General features: G+C 39.1%; 1 protein-coding gene across 1 annotated transcript in view; it reads left to right on the forward strand.

The window, feature by feature from the left end:
* Positions 1–11,176, forward strand: part of epha2b (eph receptor A2 b) — a 32,108-nt gene extending 20,932 nt beyond the window's left edge. Inside the window, exons 9-17 of the mRNA XM_010875416.5 lie at positions 284–339; positions 438–563; positions 911–1,096; positions 1,243–1,304; positions 1,435–1,644; positions 2,589–2,738; positions 4,102–4,295; positions 4,759–4,914; positions 9,022–11,176. Of these exons, the coding sequence (XP_010873718.3) occupies positions 284–339; positions 438–563; positions 911–1,096; positions 1,243–1,304; positions 1,435–1,644; positions 2,589–2,738; positions 4,102–4,295; positions 4,759–4,914; positions 9,022–9,130 (1,249 nt within the window). The 3' untranslated portion in view covers positions 9,131–11,176. The remainder of the gene's footprint in view (positions 1–283; positions 340–437; positions 564–910; positions 1,097–1,242; positions 1,305–1,434; positions 1,645–2,588; positions 2,739–4,101; positions 4,296–4,758; positions 4,915–9,021) is intronic.
* The last annotated feature ends 7,467 nt before the right edge of the window (positions 11,177–18,643 follow it).

Consider the following 18,643-nt stretch of genomic DNA (forward strand, 5'->3'; position numbering starts at 1 on the left):
AATATTGAGCATTGTTTTATCGTAAGAGCTGCATGACACACTGTAGCAGTTAAAGGTGACTGTGCTTCTACAGCACAGCAGCACAACACCATCTGTGGTTTATCTGTCTTTATGAGGACTTAGTGAATACAGATGTTCCAGTCTTTCCCACAGTGAATTGCGGCAGCGTGCACCAATGTCTAGGGGCTTTTGAAACTAGCTACAAATGAAAGGATAATAGTAACAGGTTATAGCATTTGGGAACAAAATAATCATTGACGATATTTATTTTCTGTTAATCAAGGAAAAGGAACTGCCATACAAGACAAGGACCAGAAGATGCCTACTTTTCTAGCTCAGGTAGACTGTTACATGTCTTTCTGCCTCTCTCTCTCTTCTCCTTTTTTATTTATTTTATAGTTCTGACACAATTGCCATCTATTCTCATTATTTTCCAGAGCAACTGAAGCCGCTGAAAACCTATGTGGATCCACATACATATGAAGACCCGAACACAGCTGTCCATATGTATGCCAGTGAGATTCATCCCAGCCATGTGACCAAGCAGAAAGTGATTGGAGCTGGTGAGTAGTTTAGTATTGAGGGGTTTTCCACCCTGTAGTTCTGTGTGAGTGCCACAGCTTGAGGCCTGAAAGACAGCATTAAGACTAGATTAGTATTGATGGATTGCATCCTCATCCTGCATGTTTAGACATTTTCAGTGTGGTAACACTGCTTGGCTTCAAGGACCAGTGCTTTGTCTCTAAATACCCTGAAATCCACAAGGATATTTCAGATCAACAACTGGATCTGAAAATATTTCCGAGGCTTTCCCTCCTTGGGCTCAAACCCTTCTCAGATGATGGGTTTATTGCAGTGTGACCACATCAGCCCTTTGAAGCCCCAACACCCCCTTCTTCTGTGTCTCTAGGGGAGTTTGGAGAGGTGTACCGCGGTATTCTGAAAGCATCAGGGAGGAAGGAGACTGCAGTGGCTATTAAGACGCTGAAGCCAGGCTACTCTGAGAAGCAGAGGCAGGACTTCCTCTCAGAGGCAAGCATCATGGGACAGTTCTCCCACCAGAACATAATTCGCCTGGAGGGAGTTGTCACTAAATGTAAGAAGGCTCTTTTAGACAAAACAGGGTGCTATCCGTACCAAGATTGTTATTCTGCATTTACCCGTCTATACATTTTCTAAATGTCTGTTTCCTGCCTCTTTTGGGCAGTTGTAAACAGTAGCTATGCTCGTTTTGTTTTTCAGTCAAGCATGCCATGATTGTGACTGAGTATATGGAGAACGGCGCACTAGACAAGTACCTAAAGGTGAGTAGGTCTACAATACATTGATTGAAAGTTGCCATTCTAAAGGAAGGACACTGAGTTAATGACGACTGAGCTTCTTCTAGCGTCACAGCATGACTCCCTAACAGTTTGTGTGTAACCGTGTGTCCAGGATCATGATGGTGAGCTGCCCTCCTTCCAGCTTGTGGGCATGATGCGTGGCATCGCCGCAGGCATGAAATATTTGTCTGATATGAGCTACGTTCATCGGGACCTTGCTGCCCGCAACATCCTGGTAAACCACATCCTTGAGTGTAAGGTGTCTGATTTCGGCCTGTCTCGAGTGCTGGAAGATGACCCAGAGGGGACCTACACCACCAGTGTAAGTGAATATTGGAAGTTAGAATAGTTGGCTTTGCCCAGAGGTAGAATGAATTCTGAAATAACCTACTCAAGTAGAAGTACTGTTACTTTAGTGAAATGTCACTCAAGTAGAAGTAAAACGACTGGTGTAAAAACATTAGCATAGCCAGTTCTGCCAGGAACCCTGAGTGGTTGATGGCCCGTGACACAATATCAGATTTTACACCTGTAATTGTAAAATGGCTAATCAGTTAGCGGTCGTTGCTGATAGCATTTCAATAGTTGTCATCACTCGTTATGAGACTCTTGAAGTAGTTGTATGGCGACAGTAATGTTGTTTAAATTTGACCAAGCTCTCATTATGTGGTCGCTTGTTCCAGCCCCGCATGGGGTGGTCTGACATCAGAGGAGCTAGCTGCACACACATTGTTAAAGCAATTAAAATATATAGCTATAAAGCTTGCATGCATCATTACACTGTCGCCTCTCCTCTGCTTAAGCAGGACTAGTCATCGAGCTACACCAGGTCTTCATCCTAGAAGACACAGACAGAAGACACTGGAGTTTGTCTGTGTCTGCCCTGTGTTCATTACACACTGCTTTAGAAAAATATGTATTTAGTGCTAGCTAATGTTAGTTAACTACTTTTTTCTAACGTTTGAATATCTTTTTATACTGATGCTTCAAGTGATTGGCCCATTTTAGAACAAAGCGTGAAACTAGATTTGATAGGTCAGTGTCACTGGTTACTGGTCAATGAAAATGATTTGTCCGTCAGTCATGTCTTCCTCTGGAATTTTAAATCATTGAGGATTTATGTTATGTTAGTATAAAATATTGCATGTTGCTATGACAAAACCTTTTAGATGGCTCCTCCCGTCCGGTTTAAACTGCTCCCAGGACTATCATATAATTAAATGGGGCTCTAACCTAAATGGCGTCTTCTTTATTCCCTTCCAACAGGGAGGTAAGATACCCATCCGCTGGACAGCCCCAGAGGCCATTGCCTATCGGAAGTTCACCTCGGCCAGTGACGTGTGGAGCTTTGGCATTGTTATGTGGGAAGTCATGGCCTTTGGCGAGCGGCCATACTGGGACATGAGCAACTGCGAGGTATACTATAATGCTATGCAAATAAAACCAAAGGAAGCAGAAAGCCTAATAGTTAAAGGGATAAAATAAGCAACCTCTATATTTGGGTCAAATTACCCTTACCATGAGTTAGTATGCCTACGATAATGCATTATTTACTTTTGGTTTATGTCTGGAGGTAGTATTATTAAAGCATGGTAAGCACACAAATTGAAATCAGTGAGTTGATAGCTCTTCACTGTGTAGTCATGTGGTCGTGTCAGGCTAAGGGTGGGCGGTATTGACAGTAGAAATGTTATGAAATTATGAAGAATCGGCTGTGTTTGTATTAATAAATCTAGATAGCCACATTAGTATCATCTAAGTATGCTTGCTTGTGAGTGTGCCTGGGGGATTTTGCAGCATTTCTTGGAAGTCTTGAACATAGCACCTTTGTATGCAGTTTATTCTCAGGGAAATAACAACTAAATTAAAATAAATATTACAATATTCTTTATAGCATTGAACTTTCATATAATTTACAAATACTATCAGCTTTTCTAGTTAGTTATAATTTGTGGATGAATTGGTGGACCAAAAAGGAACTTTTGATGGAACCAACTTAATCATAATCTGACATGATGGAAGACATTAGTAAGACACCTTAAACCTTCTTATTCATGTTTTTATAACGTTTTAAGGAAACAATTAATACTATGACATACCGTTAACATCCAAAATTCCAAATATACTGTATTATGTACTATTTTTAGGTCATATCTCCCAGTCCTAACTGTAAGCCAAATCTTCCTCAAACACTTTATAGTAAGTTTGGTAGCATGGATACTCCAAAGAACCTATCCATGTTTTCTTTTCCGCCACAATATATTTTTGCAATTATGGTCAGATGTTCTGAAACTTCCTGTGTTAAGAGTTTTGTTTACGTCAGGAAAGATGCAGCGACATATATAAATCCAGCGTGTCTTTTTCAGTAGTATGCATGTAAAAAAAAAAAAAAGGATTACTCTAACTACGGAATTTAGTTTGTATTTTTGGAGGTGTTGAGGTGCAGTGTGGCTTTGCTAACACTGGTTTGTTTCCAATCTAATCTTCTAACTCCAAGCTGTATCCAAAGGAAAATAATGGATTATTGTTTTGTTACCTTCAGTCACAACTCCGGGTAATTGTGAATTTGACCCCAATATTGATTTGGGATGAAAAATCTCTTTCAACTCAGTGACACACTGCTAATGGTATTGTTGAAGCTATTACTAATGTTAACAGAAACCATTGGAAACCCACTGAGTTCTTGCTAACAGTGAACCAGTGCTAACTATTGTAACATCTCATTGAAGCTCTGTTCCAATGTGCGACCTCTGGGTAACTTCTAGCCTCTGGTCGTTAGGTAATGAAAGCCATCAATGAGGCATTCAGGCTGCCGGCGCCCATGGACTGCCCGTCCGCAGTCTACCAGCTCATGTTGCAGTGCTGGCTGCAGGACCGCTCCAAGAGGCCCAAATTCACGGATATTGTCAGCCTCCTGGACAAGCTTCTCAGGAGCCCAGAGTCCCTGAAAACTATCGCAGACTTTGATCCCCGGTAGGAGTCCTTTACGCTCTGGTGTGGATTTTCATAGCAAAGGAGATCCTTGAAACAGTAAACGAGAAAAGATCACATAGAAAATGCAGTAAATAAGTAATAATAAAAAACATTGCCAAAGTAGGCATAATTGTAAAAGCCTTTATTTTTTTATATTTTTACATAATTTGTCTTAGGGAAGGCAGGGAAGCACTGCAAGTCATGCACATACATGTAATTGTGTAGAGGATCAGTATGGAATTAGATGAGTGGCCAGTTGCCTAGTGCTACAAATGCTACAATAACAAAACTGAAATGGAAAAATATTATGACTAGGTGCAGTACATCAGGGTTAATGGTACTGTTAATGGCGCTTTATTGGCATTTACTGTAGTCTTATTTAAAAGAAAATTACCCCCTGAGTTTAAGAAAAAATGATGTACTCTTTTTATATTTTCACCCATCTCTTAATTCCTTCCTCCAGCATATCGATCCGCCTGCCCAGCACAAGTGGATCAGATGGCTCACCCTTCAGGTCGGTGTCCGAGTGGCTGGAGTCCATCAAGATGAATCAGTACAGCGAGAACTTCACCAGTGCTGGTGTGGTCACTATGGATCAGGTGCTGCAGATGAAGAACGAGTGAGTTGTTGTTAAAAATATATGTACTTTTAAATTTTTTTATTTCTGTTGGACATTTTGACTCACCGGATGAGATTAAGTTCATCATTTAAAATCTAATGTGTCACGGTCTGTGGATAATTAAAGGCATTATCCGTTATAGCCGGTCATTTTGTTCTAGACAGTTGCTTGTTAGACTCACTCATTAGTCAGGATGTTGTTCCCCTGTATGGGCCTATCTAATGTTTAGGATGAAAACGCAATATTTTTAAAGTGACATTCAGAGACCAGAAAGGGCCTCACTACTCTCTCCCACTTGATTCTCTAGACAATTGGAAGCCTAAGGTTGTTTTTGTATAACACACAAATCTGGATATACATGCTAGCATTGCCTAAAGTTGTGGGTGTGCCTGGATGAATTTGCAACATTTCTTGAACTCTACACGTTTATATGATGGAAGCTCCAGTGAGCATCATTGTGATCATGTTGTTTTTAGAGGGACCGTATCCCCCTGATAGAAAGTCATTCATTATATCCTCAAAGCCTGTGTAACACAGTTGCTAAGCTAATTGTCACAAGACTCCATCAAACAACGTTGACTATGTATGGGTAACGAAACCAATGCCCTTTGCTAGGGACTGACTTTGCTTCTTACCCCATGCTGACTTTTGCCTACCAGTCCCTCATCCTACTTCACCAGTATTTCAGAGCTTGGATCCGAAGGAGTCTAAATGCATAAAATGTTTTGTTTTTCCTTTTGCTTATTCGTTTTGCTCCACTCATTTTAATTGCCATTCTGCATTTTTTTGTGTTATTTATTATGTTCTGCCTTCTCTCTAGCGAATTTAGTGGGCTCATTTTAGGTCTCTTAAACTGCAATTTTCTTGTCATTTGACAAATTTTTTGTAGACAGCCCACGAGTGTCTTTACCGAACCCCATTTATATTTTATTTTTGGTTGTCACTGTTTAGTTGAGAAGCCCAAGTTAGATTTTCTAGGAAAATTACATTTCTGAGAAGCAGTTGATGTGTAGTATTTGATTGCATTTATATAGCACCATTAACGGTTAATATTTGTACTTAGCAGAGCAATTTACAGGAGCGGTTAGGGTTAAATGGGAACATTAACCTTTTGACCTTTTAGTTACTGCCGCAACATTCCTGCCTAATGCCTAAAGTAGGTGCTTGAAATAATAAGATTTGGTGACAACAAAGGAATTAGGGTAGGGTTGACTCTAACCCTGACAACTTGTTCCCAAGCTAGTACAGTCCTTTGAAACATTTTCCAAACCATTTTATGGATGTGACTTCTGAGTTTCTTTTAGTTTTTTTGTTGAACAACCGACACTTTACAGTTTGCGCATATTATAAAATCTGTCTTTTCTGCAACAAGAGAAAACAAGTGAGATGGCAAAGAAAGATGAGCTGTAGCTGTGGTGGCTTGTGGTATGCCCCCTGCCTTCCCTTGCTCCATCCTTTTTTCAATAATTTCCCTCATTCATCTTTGTCCCTCACCAGCTGCCTAGGGCAGTCTGAAACCACTGGCCCTGGCTGGGTAGGGCCTAGGCCCTTGTGGATTATGCAACTTTATAGGAAAGGAGGGGGAGGACATGAGTGAAAACAGCCTTTAGAGCAGAAGGGCAATGTGGAGATAAGGGAGATGAAGGCATATGTGCCGTTGTAGATTAGGCAAGGAATTTGTATCGCCGCATTCACCAAAAAGTTAACAAGATACCTGGACACAAGTCGTTGTATACTGAACAACAGTCTCCTAAATGTGAACGTGCGTGTATACATGATAGTATGGTCTGCCAATTATGTGTTCTGGTTCACGAATATGAGTTTGGACAGAACGGCCCGTTTTAGTTTAACCATTTATTAGAAACATCAATCCCAATAGGCGATAAGCAAGGTACGCAGGACCCCCCCAGGAGTGGTGGGTGGATTTGCACCTGCATACTAGGGATGACCAACGAACATCAGACTGGGTAAGGAACCTGACGGTTAAACAGTCTGATGTTGTGATATTTTTCTGTTATAATTTGAGCAGGCTAGATTGCAATAACAAACCATTATCTGAATCGCAACCTGCAAAACGGTTATAGAAGTTAAGCTTTAGATTTGATAATCTAGAAAACCTGTATTGATGCATTTGGGGACTTCTGCATGTCACAGTGCCCTAGATTGATATGCTTCAAAAGGAGCATACCATGCTTGCCCAGCACTAGCTTGAAAAAGTGACAATTGAGATTGGAGGTACAAAAACACATAGCCTATTTAAATTATATTTTTTGGCAGTGCGACCTAGTGGACCCTACAGCAAAAACCTGTCGCTAGGGTTAGGGTCTGTCGCTAAAGTATTTTTAATGAGCAGACAACCTGTATATAAAACCACTATCATACTTACCAACATTAAAATGCAATTTTAGAAAGATTCCTTTCTAGGTTAATATTTTGATAATATTTCATACTAACATCACATCCTTGTAAATGTATGCAAAATTTAAATATTTACAGTAATGAGCTAAACTAATTCAAACTTAACCTCTCATTCTTCCAACAAATTACATGTTCACCCTTGAATATGGCTGTGACAGTCCAGGAATTTTGGATGGTGATTATTGGTCATCCAAACGACTGTGGTCAGCATAATAACAGTTTGAATAGGAAAAAAAAGATATAGCGCCCATTTTCTGCTCTGCTTCTGACTGGATTTGCTGACAACACCTTGGTTGTCAACCTTCTAATTCTATGGTTTCAGCAAGGAGCAATTTTTAAGTCCATTACAATATTAATGGACTTTTGCGCACAAATGCCTGCCTGTCTCATCTTCAGTTTGCTTTTCATTCCACACACAGTGTGTGTATTTTTGTCAAATGTTCAGTGGCCTGTTCATTAGGTACACCACACCGTTCTGTAAAAGGTTATGGCTCCTACAGACAGTGGCTGTGGCTTGCTATATAAAGCAGGCGGACAGGCCCCAAGACATTGTTACTGCGTGATTGGATGTTAGAAGGGGCACAACAAGTGACTTAAGCAATTCTGAGTGTGGTATGATTGTCTGTGCTATAATAACAGTCCTGAGAGTGAAAACTGCTTGTTGATCAGACAGGTCAAAGGACAATGGCAAGCAAACAAACCGGAAAATAATGGCACAGAGTGGCATGCCACATGGCGTCACAGAATACACAACTTCTCGTTCCTTGTCACGAATCCGTCACACTGGGTTCCATTCCTATCGACTAAAAACCAGAAGCAGCACTTCCAGTAGGTATGTGATCAGCAACACTGGACAATCGGATGGAAATATAAGTTATTTTTTAGTGTGCTCTGAACAAAGCTGTTCTTGAGACAAAGGATTCTGACCCGGGACTAGATAGGTGTACTCCATTAACAGGTCACATTGTGCTTATGTAGGGATATTTTTATAATAATAATGATGGTTGTAGTTTGTTAATGTTTTGGTCTGTAACTGCCGATTACATCCAGTAATTGCACCAGTCCTACCTTTGACAGCCCAGAACTCTTATCATTTTATGATAAATTGATTCAATGGCAAACAAAGGAGAACCTATAGAAGTTGTCTGGAAACAAGGCTTTTCTCTTAACCCTTAGAATGATCACTGTGCAGAGACAGAAGAAAGTCTTAGACGTTTTTTTCCCCTGGTGAGATTTTACAGTCCTATGCTCCGTTTCGTGTCATCTGGTAGCACTCAACCGATCCAGGAAATGTTTACGCTCCCTGTGCTAGCCAGACAAGTGATTCCTGGGTGAGATGAAGAATCTTAATTAAGTAATTAAGACTAATTAAACTTGGTAATGAGGGACTTGGATTTCACACCTCTTTGGCAGATTCTGTCACATGTGGCTATGTGAGGGGTTTGCTTCAAGTTTTCCCTTTCAATTAATTTCTTTCTTCTTTACTTCCATCCTCCTGGCTAGCCCCTAAAGGTTAGTCTCCATAGTTTGGTGCCTTGCTCTGTTATCCAGTTATCATATAGTATACCAACAGGAATGGAAGCCACAGTAATTTATTGGAAAACGTATCCAAACCAGGTCAAGACATGAATTCACCTGTTGCTGTTCCCTGGTTCTATATCTCAATTGCTCCCTTGTAACTTTTCACAGGGATATCAAGAACATTGGAGTAAGATTGCCTGGCCACCTGAAGAGAATTGCATACAGTATCCTGGGCTTAAAAGACCAGACCAGCACCCTAAGTGTATTTCCAATGTGATTCCATACTAGTGCCGGAAGACTGAGTTGGGCACTTAAGTGGGCAAAACTTTGAACTCTGTGTGGGACTGGACTGGACTGGAGCTGAGCTGCAGGGACGGCTTTGGACAGACAACAAAACTGAACACATCAAAGAGACATGAGACACCCAAAAGGGACTGACATTTACTGTACATTTTTGTAACCGATTTGTAAAGTATATCCTAAAAAGGATGACAATTCATATAATAGGAAGATTAGATAGTGTATAGTATATGCTGTATATATTTCTTATTATCCATGTCTGTTGTACAGAATTTTCTTTACTGAAAATGTCTTCATATTTTCTTCCTTCAATAAAATAATCAAGTGATAGACTCAGTCTTTAAGTCGCTAAATGGATTGTACGGAAGTTCTCTTGGATTCTGTCGCACCCAGTGTTGAGAAAAGAACATGAAAATAGGTAAAGCCATTTAAAACGTAGTACAACCAATTCTTGCTACAACCAATTCTTGGTGAAAATGGACCTGAAGCAGAGAGTCCACCTCAAAGGGCCTGGACTGGCCATACATTAACATGATTTGACATTCAAACCACAGTCCTAAGGTTGGCACATTTTGGCTGCTGTTAAGCCTTATCAGGTCCTGATTTAGATATAAAGCTGTCATATTCATTTTTGTTAATTAAAATAATATGAAATATGCGGTACTTGCCATGTAAAATGCAATTGTCCAAAGGCTTGTTAATTAATGGGACCAAGAACCTTAGTAAATGCAGCACTTAAGTAACAATTGGTTTGAGTTGTATAATCTGAAATGCATATCATGTAATTATGATTACCTTAATGTCATAGGATGATCACATTTGTAACAATCAAGCATTATAAAATTACACTTAACAATGGCTTTTATTTGAAAATATGTTTATCGCAATATAACTTGCTGACCTTCATCATGTCATTAATACATTATGATACTGTTTTTATTCAAATTTTTTGATAACAAATTGGAAATTCATAATTCATAAAGGATTACCAATGGTTGTTTCAGTGATTTCATACTATGAAGAGTGTAGGTTGATATGCAATTTGAATGTGACCATAATATAGCTCAGTATGTTTTTTTTCTCAATATTTAGATTTGGATTACATTCATATTCCGGGTGGTTAATCCAGATTTCTTAGATGGTATATGATAAAATGTTTTGCTTTAACAGTGCTGGTTTACTTTTAAGCTTTTTTTTCTGTCAATGCATTCTGTTGATAAAGGTTATATTTCTGTTATGGCCAAAAACCAATCAATTTACAGTCTTTATTGTCCAAATACAATTTTCCCCATACAATGTTCAAAAGAATGTGCATACTTTATATTTAGCAAACTGTCTTAAAAGATGACTGCAAATCGGTTTGTTACTGACTCCATCTTTAACTACTTGAATTTTTTGTGTGATGTTTTTTTGGATTGTCTTTTTGGACTTGATGCTCCTTGTTTCATAAATACACAAAGTATATGTACATTTTATTTGTTTACTAGATTTCCATTTGGAAACAGGATCATTTTCTTTTTTTTTTTGTCTTTCTCACATCTATTTCTTTAAAAACATGATGTTCAGTTTGAGTACCGTTTATCAAATGGATGTCCAACACAGTTTAGCTTTCTCCTTGACAACGTAGCATAACTCTAATTTTTTATTTAATAGTCTATTTATTTGATACTTTTATTTATTGTCATAATAAAACTGAGTTGGGATTTATTCATAATTAAGGATTGGTTTTCAATCACAAACATCTTGCCTTTCATATTTAATTGCCTTCAATTCATGTAATAATTGCCTCCAGTTCTTATAATGCCTCAAATTGTATTTCCCTTTTGCATTGTCCGCTTGTTGATGTAGTTCCAACAGTACTAATGATTACATATTTTCTCTCAACTCTTTTTCTCTAGACAGGGTATAAGGGATATTCAATCAATGTCAATGTAATTTTAGTGCCACAAAAATGTTTGCTTATAGAGCTGGATGAGATGGACAGAAATGCATATAATAATAATAAATGGCCAAGAAACATGAATTTTGTGTGATCATATACCATATGAGTCTATTAGTAGTAGTCAGTTGAATGTCATATTTCAAGTGTCACAGCAGCAATAACCAATATTAGCAAGCATATCTAGTTTCAAGCATAACATTGCTCTAGTGATGGCTGCTTTTCATAATCAGCAATATCAGTGGTCGTGAGTGTGTCTGGTATGTGTCTATAATCCTTCTGGTTATTGTACAAGCTTGATTTGCATTAACTGAATTCAATTATTGGATGCGGATGAATTCAGTTTGTGTCAACATCATTTAAATAATTTGTGTTGATAAGGACAATATATTGTTATAGGATATTCACTATCAGCAATATAAAAGTTAGACTACAATAACTTCTTAGAGTTTGTCCAGACATTGAAATCCCACTTCAGATATGATTATACATAACATCCTGAGGCTGTACAGGGTATGTTGCAATGATTAAATTCAGGAAATTGTATTGATTTCCAGAAAGTATATTTATTTACTCTTAAAAGGGTTTATCACATGCATTGAAACCAAATATGCATAATTATGAATTGGTATACTGCCTGAATTCCCGAGTAATTATAAAACATTACACTATCTGAACTATCGTGATCTAGGGGCCGTGTTTCTCAACCCTGTTCCTGGACGCCCCCCTGCCCTACATGTTTTAGTTCTCTCTCTGCCCTTACATGCCTGATGTAGCTCATGAGACTTGATAATGAGCTGATCATTTGAATCAGGTGTGACAGAGCAGGGAGAGATCTAAAACACGCAGGGCAGGGTTGAGAAACACTGATCCAGGGACCCTCTTGACTTACTGTATTTTGAAATGCCACAGCTTATGTTAGTTTGCCCCTGGGACAATAAACCTTGGTCATTTGGCTCTGGTTTCCCACATTAGTGTTATTGTGAGGGAAGCGGTTGCTGTATATAAGAATGTATTCTTATCAAATATACCTAGAAAAATAATGGTAAAGAAAAATGATCCAATGTCAGAGCTTGCAGGGCCCGACATGCAGGGTACTGATAGTTGGGGCCTAGTCTAGCATAGCTGACAAGCTCTGTTTCCTCTGGTGCTGTAAATTAGGGCTGCAAGTGCTGCGAGCACATGTACAAGCAGTCCAGCAGTAGTCAGACATGAAATGAATTACAAACACATCCTCACATTTGTAAGTGAACACAAGAGCATTCTCCCAATAAGCTGCTAGCTTATGGTGGCACTGCGAATTACATGCTGCGAAGCTCCATTCATTCAGTGCATGATTCAACATCATCATGCAGTGCTCCCTTTCTGTGAGTGTTCTTTTTTTTTTTCAGGAAACAAAATTGGCGAGGGGCTGGGGGTTTAAAAATTCTCGAGGGTTATGTTTACTTTTGGTATCAAAATAGACTGTCATGATCTGCAATAAAAAATAAATCGCTTTTGGGAAATCATCAACTTAGTTTCAGAACTTCTCCCATGAACTTTTTGAAAACCCATAATAAGACAGATCATTATCCATTTACTCAACTGGTGTTATTGGCTTTTCAAGATTAAAATGTTATGCTATTCTTGGGATATCAGGACATGTTTAAATGAAGCCATTGAAACAGAATTGTTGTGTATGAAGAAAATGAATGATTGTACTTAATGTGGATGTTTGCATGGAATGCATCTTGTTTTAAATGTGTGTAGTTCTTTTCATATTGATGCTGTGTATGCCCTTAAATGTGTGCATTATTGGTCATGTTGTGATTTATATGTTGTATAGTATATCGTATTTTGTATTGGTGTAAAGAGTAGCTACTGTTATTGACATTATGGGGATTCTAATAAAATACGAAATGCTAATGGTCAACATGCAAAAATGGAAACCACGTTACTATGCAGTCTATCAAGCCTAGACCTGCCCTTTGATTTAAGTTCAACTTGGTGTTGACCAAACCTCTCATAATCTCTTCATGCCTTCAAGCTGACCTTGTATTGAATGCGACCTTGTATTGGAACTGGCGCCGGCAATTTAGAATGTATTTGCTGGAGTTAATTAATGAAGGTAACAAAGCCTTTAATGCATTCCATAGATAAGATAAATAGACAAAAAAATTAAGCTGGAAAATTGGGACAACAAAAACCAAGAAGGTAGTACAGTTGAAAAAGCATGAACAATCATAGTATGTTAGCATAACTTTGTCATCGTCTTTGTACTTCACAAAGAACTCCAGTGTGTATTCTAGAACTCTTTGAGGTGAATGCAATGTCTTGAAATAGTCACAGCTTTGTGTGAGCAGAATACATTTTCCATACTGGAGTTTCCACCCTCCCAGTTTGTCTCATATGTGGTGGAACCTCTTTTCTATGGTCCTAGAGGGAAAAACAAGAGCAGAACCACAACAAGCTATTCCTTGCTAAATGTGTGTATTCATGTTTGTGTGGGAATCTGTGTCAGAATATAAGTCAACAGACTTTAAATATTGTTAGTGTCTTTGTGTCTTTTCGCTGTGTGTGTGTGTGTGTGTGTGTGTGTGTGTGTGTGTGTGTGTGTGTGTGTGTGTGTGTGTGTGTGTGTGTGTGTGTGTGTGTGTGTGTGTGTGTGTGTGTGTGTGTGTGTGTGTGTGTGTGTGTGTGTGCGCGCGTGCGTGCGTGTGTGTTTGAGCATGTGTGCACTGATATGTGTGTGTCTGTGTATTTGTTTATGTCTCTATGTGCTTCAATGCGTGTATGCGTACATGCATTTGAGCACATGTCGTTCGGGGCTGAGCTGCAGGCGACTTCAGCATGTGAGGATTGTGTTGAGGACTGTGAGTTGGTGCTTGTGTCTGAGACACATGGTTAGAGTAAAGCCTACCCTGTGGATTCCTCTGTGTGGGGGCCTGCTGTGGCTTTCACTGTTTTAGCTTTCCTCATTTTTGTGGCTTTAAATATGTCTCTGTTCTCCTAGAAAGGCCATTGGGGAAAAGAAACGACTATGCTACTGTTCATGTATGACTTCTATGGTCCACTCCTTTTTTGTTTTGGGTAGCTCTCATTTTCCTGTGTGGATTCAAAACCAGCAACACTGGAATTTACATCCATGCTAATTTTAGAGATGGGTTCCTGACCAAAAACACATCCTCCAATTTGGGACTATATTGGTCTTGCTTCGTATTTCAGCTGTCCTTCTATCCCTTACTCTCATGCTTTTTGAAATAATTACATTCTTAAGTCTTTCTCCGCCTTTTCCTGTTTTCATTGCATGGACTGAAAATGTTTTCATCCTAGATGTAACAAAAATATTGCAACGTAACGATTTTGACAAGGTTTCAGAATCTTGTAAGAGAAATGACTAGTCCAAAACAATGCACATACAGAGAACTTCAAAATTATTTGGACAATATCACTTATTTTGCTCTGTATTCCAACACTACAGAGGAAAGATGAAATAAAATATGAATATAATATAAAGTACCAGTGTGAAGGGGAGATAAAAATGCCCCAGTGAAAAAAGGAACTGGCGTAACATCTCACCTGTGAATAACAGTGGAGATAAGGATGTAATGATTTGGACATGTATGACTGTCACGAGAACTTACTCACTTCTCTTCATAGATGATGGCAGAAGTTGGATAAATTCAGAAGTGTACTGTACAGAAACAGGCTGTCTGCTCAAATACAATCAAATTCCACTAAACCCATTGGACAGCACCTAATCATGCAGCCAGACACTGACCCGAATCACACTGCCGTAGCTGCAAAATGTGGAAAATTTTTGACTGGCCGAGTCAATCAGCCATCCTGAATCGAACTGAGCATGCCTGAAGGTAAAGAGGCCCCGAAAAAAGCAGAAAAGATGGCTACAGTACAGGCTTGGCAGATCATCATATGTTTATCTCTTCACATACTTTTTGGAGGGACTATGTACAAAATGTGAATTCATTGTTATTTTAATGGTTCAAAGCTGAAGTATGCACTTCAACCATCTTGCAATGCAGAGACAAAATACTATATTTTTTCTAGCACCATCCCTGATATGGAAAGGTATAGCTAAAAATCTGCTCTCCAAAATGTGTTTTTTACACTCATCCTGGGTGGTACAGTCTAAAGTACTTGTACATGTGGGCGCCAGGTTGGGTGTACAACATTCTCTATTTGGATTAGTCATTTAAGTCACAGTAAAACTCACTCTGTTCAGTACTGCTACCTCATCCCGACAAACTAACATTCAGAGTTTAACACATTTCACAGAAAAAAGTTAAGATGAGATTATTGTTTCATTTCTCTTGGCCCAAAACAACAAAACAACATGAAACGTCTTTCCCAAATTGATAACCCTTTTAGTCAAACTATTACTTTACTGATGCTATTTTGCCCCCCTTCTTGTCATCCTGCCTACATATGTTTTCGTGGCCATTAATTGTTGGTTCACAATATGAGTCCCAGCAGATAATTACAGTCATTAAACCAATTAGGAGCAGATGAATGAGGAGACTTTGTCTGGCCCCGAGGCTTCCTAGCCCTGTTATCCAACTCAAGACTGAAGCTCGGCAGTGGTGGTCCCCACAACTCTGAACCAAGGAAAATTACCTCAACCCAGTTTTGCAATTTCCTGTCAGTGCGGCCCTTGGAAAAACATTGCCAACTTAGCTGCAGGCAAGGTATCATAGCCCAAATCCCACGCTTTTGAGGACAAGGTAGCCATTTAGGTTGGTGTCATTGAAACATGATGTACAGAGCAAAAAATGCTACCTGTGGTTTTAGAGCAAAAAAAATGAAAAAAGAAAGTGATCAATTCTGCAGACAGTGGTTTTCCAACATTTTCTGTTCATGTTGCATTTGTTGAGTCAATGTTTTGGTTTCATTGTGCTATTGTAAGAGGCCAAAATGCATGAGACACAACATTGCACATGTTTGGGCAGCACATTGAGTCAAAATGACTAAAACCTTTAGAAATCCTATAGATATCCACATACTGGGAAAGCCAGAGACACCTCCCTGTAAGGTATTGTATAATTACTTGTGTAGGACACATGTCTGTACACTTCATTGTTTCAATAAAATGTCTTCCTTGTGGTCATATCGTCTTCCTAGGCCAAGTGTCAGTGAAGATTGAAAAGAGTGCAGATGTTACAGAAAATAACTCTGGTCTAAATATACAATGTTTTGAATTATGAATTGTCATAATGAGCAAACACTTTCTTTGACAAATTTCCATTTTATTCTTTTGGAGAAATATTATTTTATACCATCCTGCTGCCCACTGCTGGCTTTCTCCAGAAGCTAATTAGGGTTGGACTTGGTCGGTCCTTGAAAGGAAGACCCCAAGGTGTAGTCTGGAGGAAACCGAATGAAAATGGGTTGGTTTGAAAGAAGAATGGATTGTTTGAAATTAACTAAAACTGAAACTATAATTCAAAATATTTTGCCATAGGCCGTGGATACCATTTTGTAATTTGAAAGAAAATGTATTTGAAAGAAAGTAATTCTACAAATTTTGCAATGGGGACAGATAAAAAGTGTTTTACTTTTTTTGGGTTGGGTGGCCCCCTTGTGGCCAGGGGCCCAAAGCAATTGTTTATGTTGCTTATGCCTGGGGCCGGCCCTGCATCCACACTCAACAGACACTCCACATTCCCATGCTTCAACAGGACACCAGACAAATTAGAGAGAGCATTACTTGGATCCAAAAGGATACCTCGGCATATAATTCAGACTGACCATAGTCCTCTGGCACATAACTAAAGCAAAATAAACAATTGGAACCGAGACAGAACAGATTGCCACTAGTCCCATGGCTATAAACTATTGAAACGTAAAACTAGGGACTGAGACGGGGGTCTGGAGTCAATGTGGCCCCAATATAACCACAGACAGAACCTATACCACACATTGTTTTTGTTGGGCGAGGGACTTATCCTGGAAGTACTGTAGGCTTTGACCTCCACATGAAGGGGCACATGAGACCTTGGAGAAAGTATTATGTACAGTGTACATAATATTGTACAGAAAGTGGTCCTATCACAATCAAGCTAGGGTTTATACCTTTTCCAGGAATGTTCCAAAACCTAAGATGGAGGTTGATAATAAACACTTGGTGCACACAACTTGAGCTACTGCTGAGTAATACCTCTGCCCCTGACACCCAGCATATGAGGAAACTCTTCAAGAGTCTGGTGAGCTCTGCTGCACATATGCACTCAGTGTTTTAAGTGTGACGATGATGGCCATATTGCAGCTCACTGTTTGAAAGACCCCAATCCAGTTTCCATCAAAAGAACATGGAAGTTATGGGGAAAAGGGTGGAAAATGGAGAGTTCAGTCTGAGGATTTGCCTGGCATTGCCGGCTAGCAGCAGGACATCTAGAAGCTGAATGTTACCCTCCATCCAATCCCAAGACTGTTGACATGAAGATAAACATAATAATAAAGAAAAGATCCCATCTAGCCAATTGAATCAGTTTGAGAGAACCACAGAATGTAGATCCATATCTAAAGTACTTGTCTGTCCTCTTCCACTGAATCTATTAACTCACTGTTAGTTGTTGAGGGAGCTGGAGGGTAATATGACCCATACATGGAATATACCCATCATACTTCCATTTCTAAGAAGTACAACTTGTAAAGATAAAGCTATAAGAGTGTAAGAGCGAATACCAGAATGTAGCTTAAATAGTCAGATTCCTTTGCTCATAGGAAATGTTTTGAATAGGCGTTATGAGAATGGAGTATAAAGTGATTATTAGTGACATACAAATGTTAGCTAGCATGTCATTAATTAGCAGTTCTGTAATGTTACTGTAGGGTGAGATAGATGCAAGATATAATGACTATTACTATGTTTTAAGCAGTTTTATTGACTGAGATGATTGGGGAAAGTATTATTCTAGCGCAGGCATGGGGGAGAGTAAATTGAGGTGGGGTTTAAGAAAATGTTAGGAAGGTTGGGCATAGTGGAGGGGAAGGAGAAGAAGTAGAGTAGAGCACTGAAGGCAGACACACAAGAGAAATAAAAACATTTATAGCACAAAACGCAACAGTGTCATTAGCAATGATGTTTAAAACATTTAAATAAAAAATCACCCCAAAGGGGTCACTGCTATGAATGTATCCACAGAACAGGTGGATGTGGAAGGAAAGGAATGTGTGCAGTAAAATAAGGTGAAATTAAAAAATAGTGGTTTATAAAGTTAGGACATTATTTTGAATTAGGGAACATAGGAATCATGTTAGTAAAACTGTGTACGTGTGTCTGTTATTTTATTAAGGATGCAGTCTGTGATTTCTGGCCAGTGACTCTAAAAGGGGTGTTGTCGAGCCAAAAGAGTCACAGAAAATGATGCCCTACTTCCCCATTTGTGCCAGATGTCATCAAAACCAGTGGATTTCAAAATGTGCTTTTTATGGCTAAATGAGTAGATGAGCCGTGATCAAGCTGTAAACCATCTGTATTCGCATCATTTCAACTCCTCTGCACATATTGAAACACATTAAAAGCATATTACACATCTAGCCCAAAATGGGAGA

This window comes from Esox lucius, chromosome 12, assembly GCF_011004845.1.
Source record: "Esox lucius isolate fEsoLuc1 chromosome 12, fEsoLuc1.pri, whole genome shotgun sequence".
NCBI classification, from domain to species: Eukaryota; Metazoa; Chordata; class Actinopteri; order Esociformes; family Esocidae; genus Esox; species Esox lucius.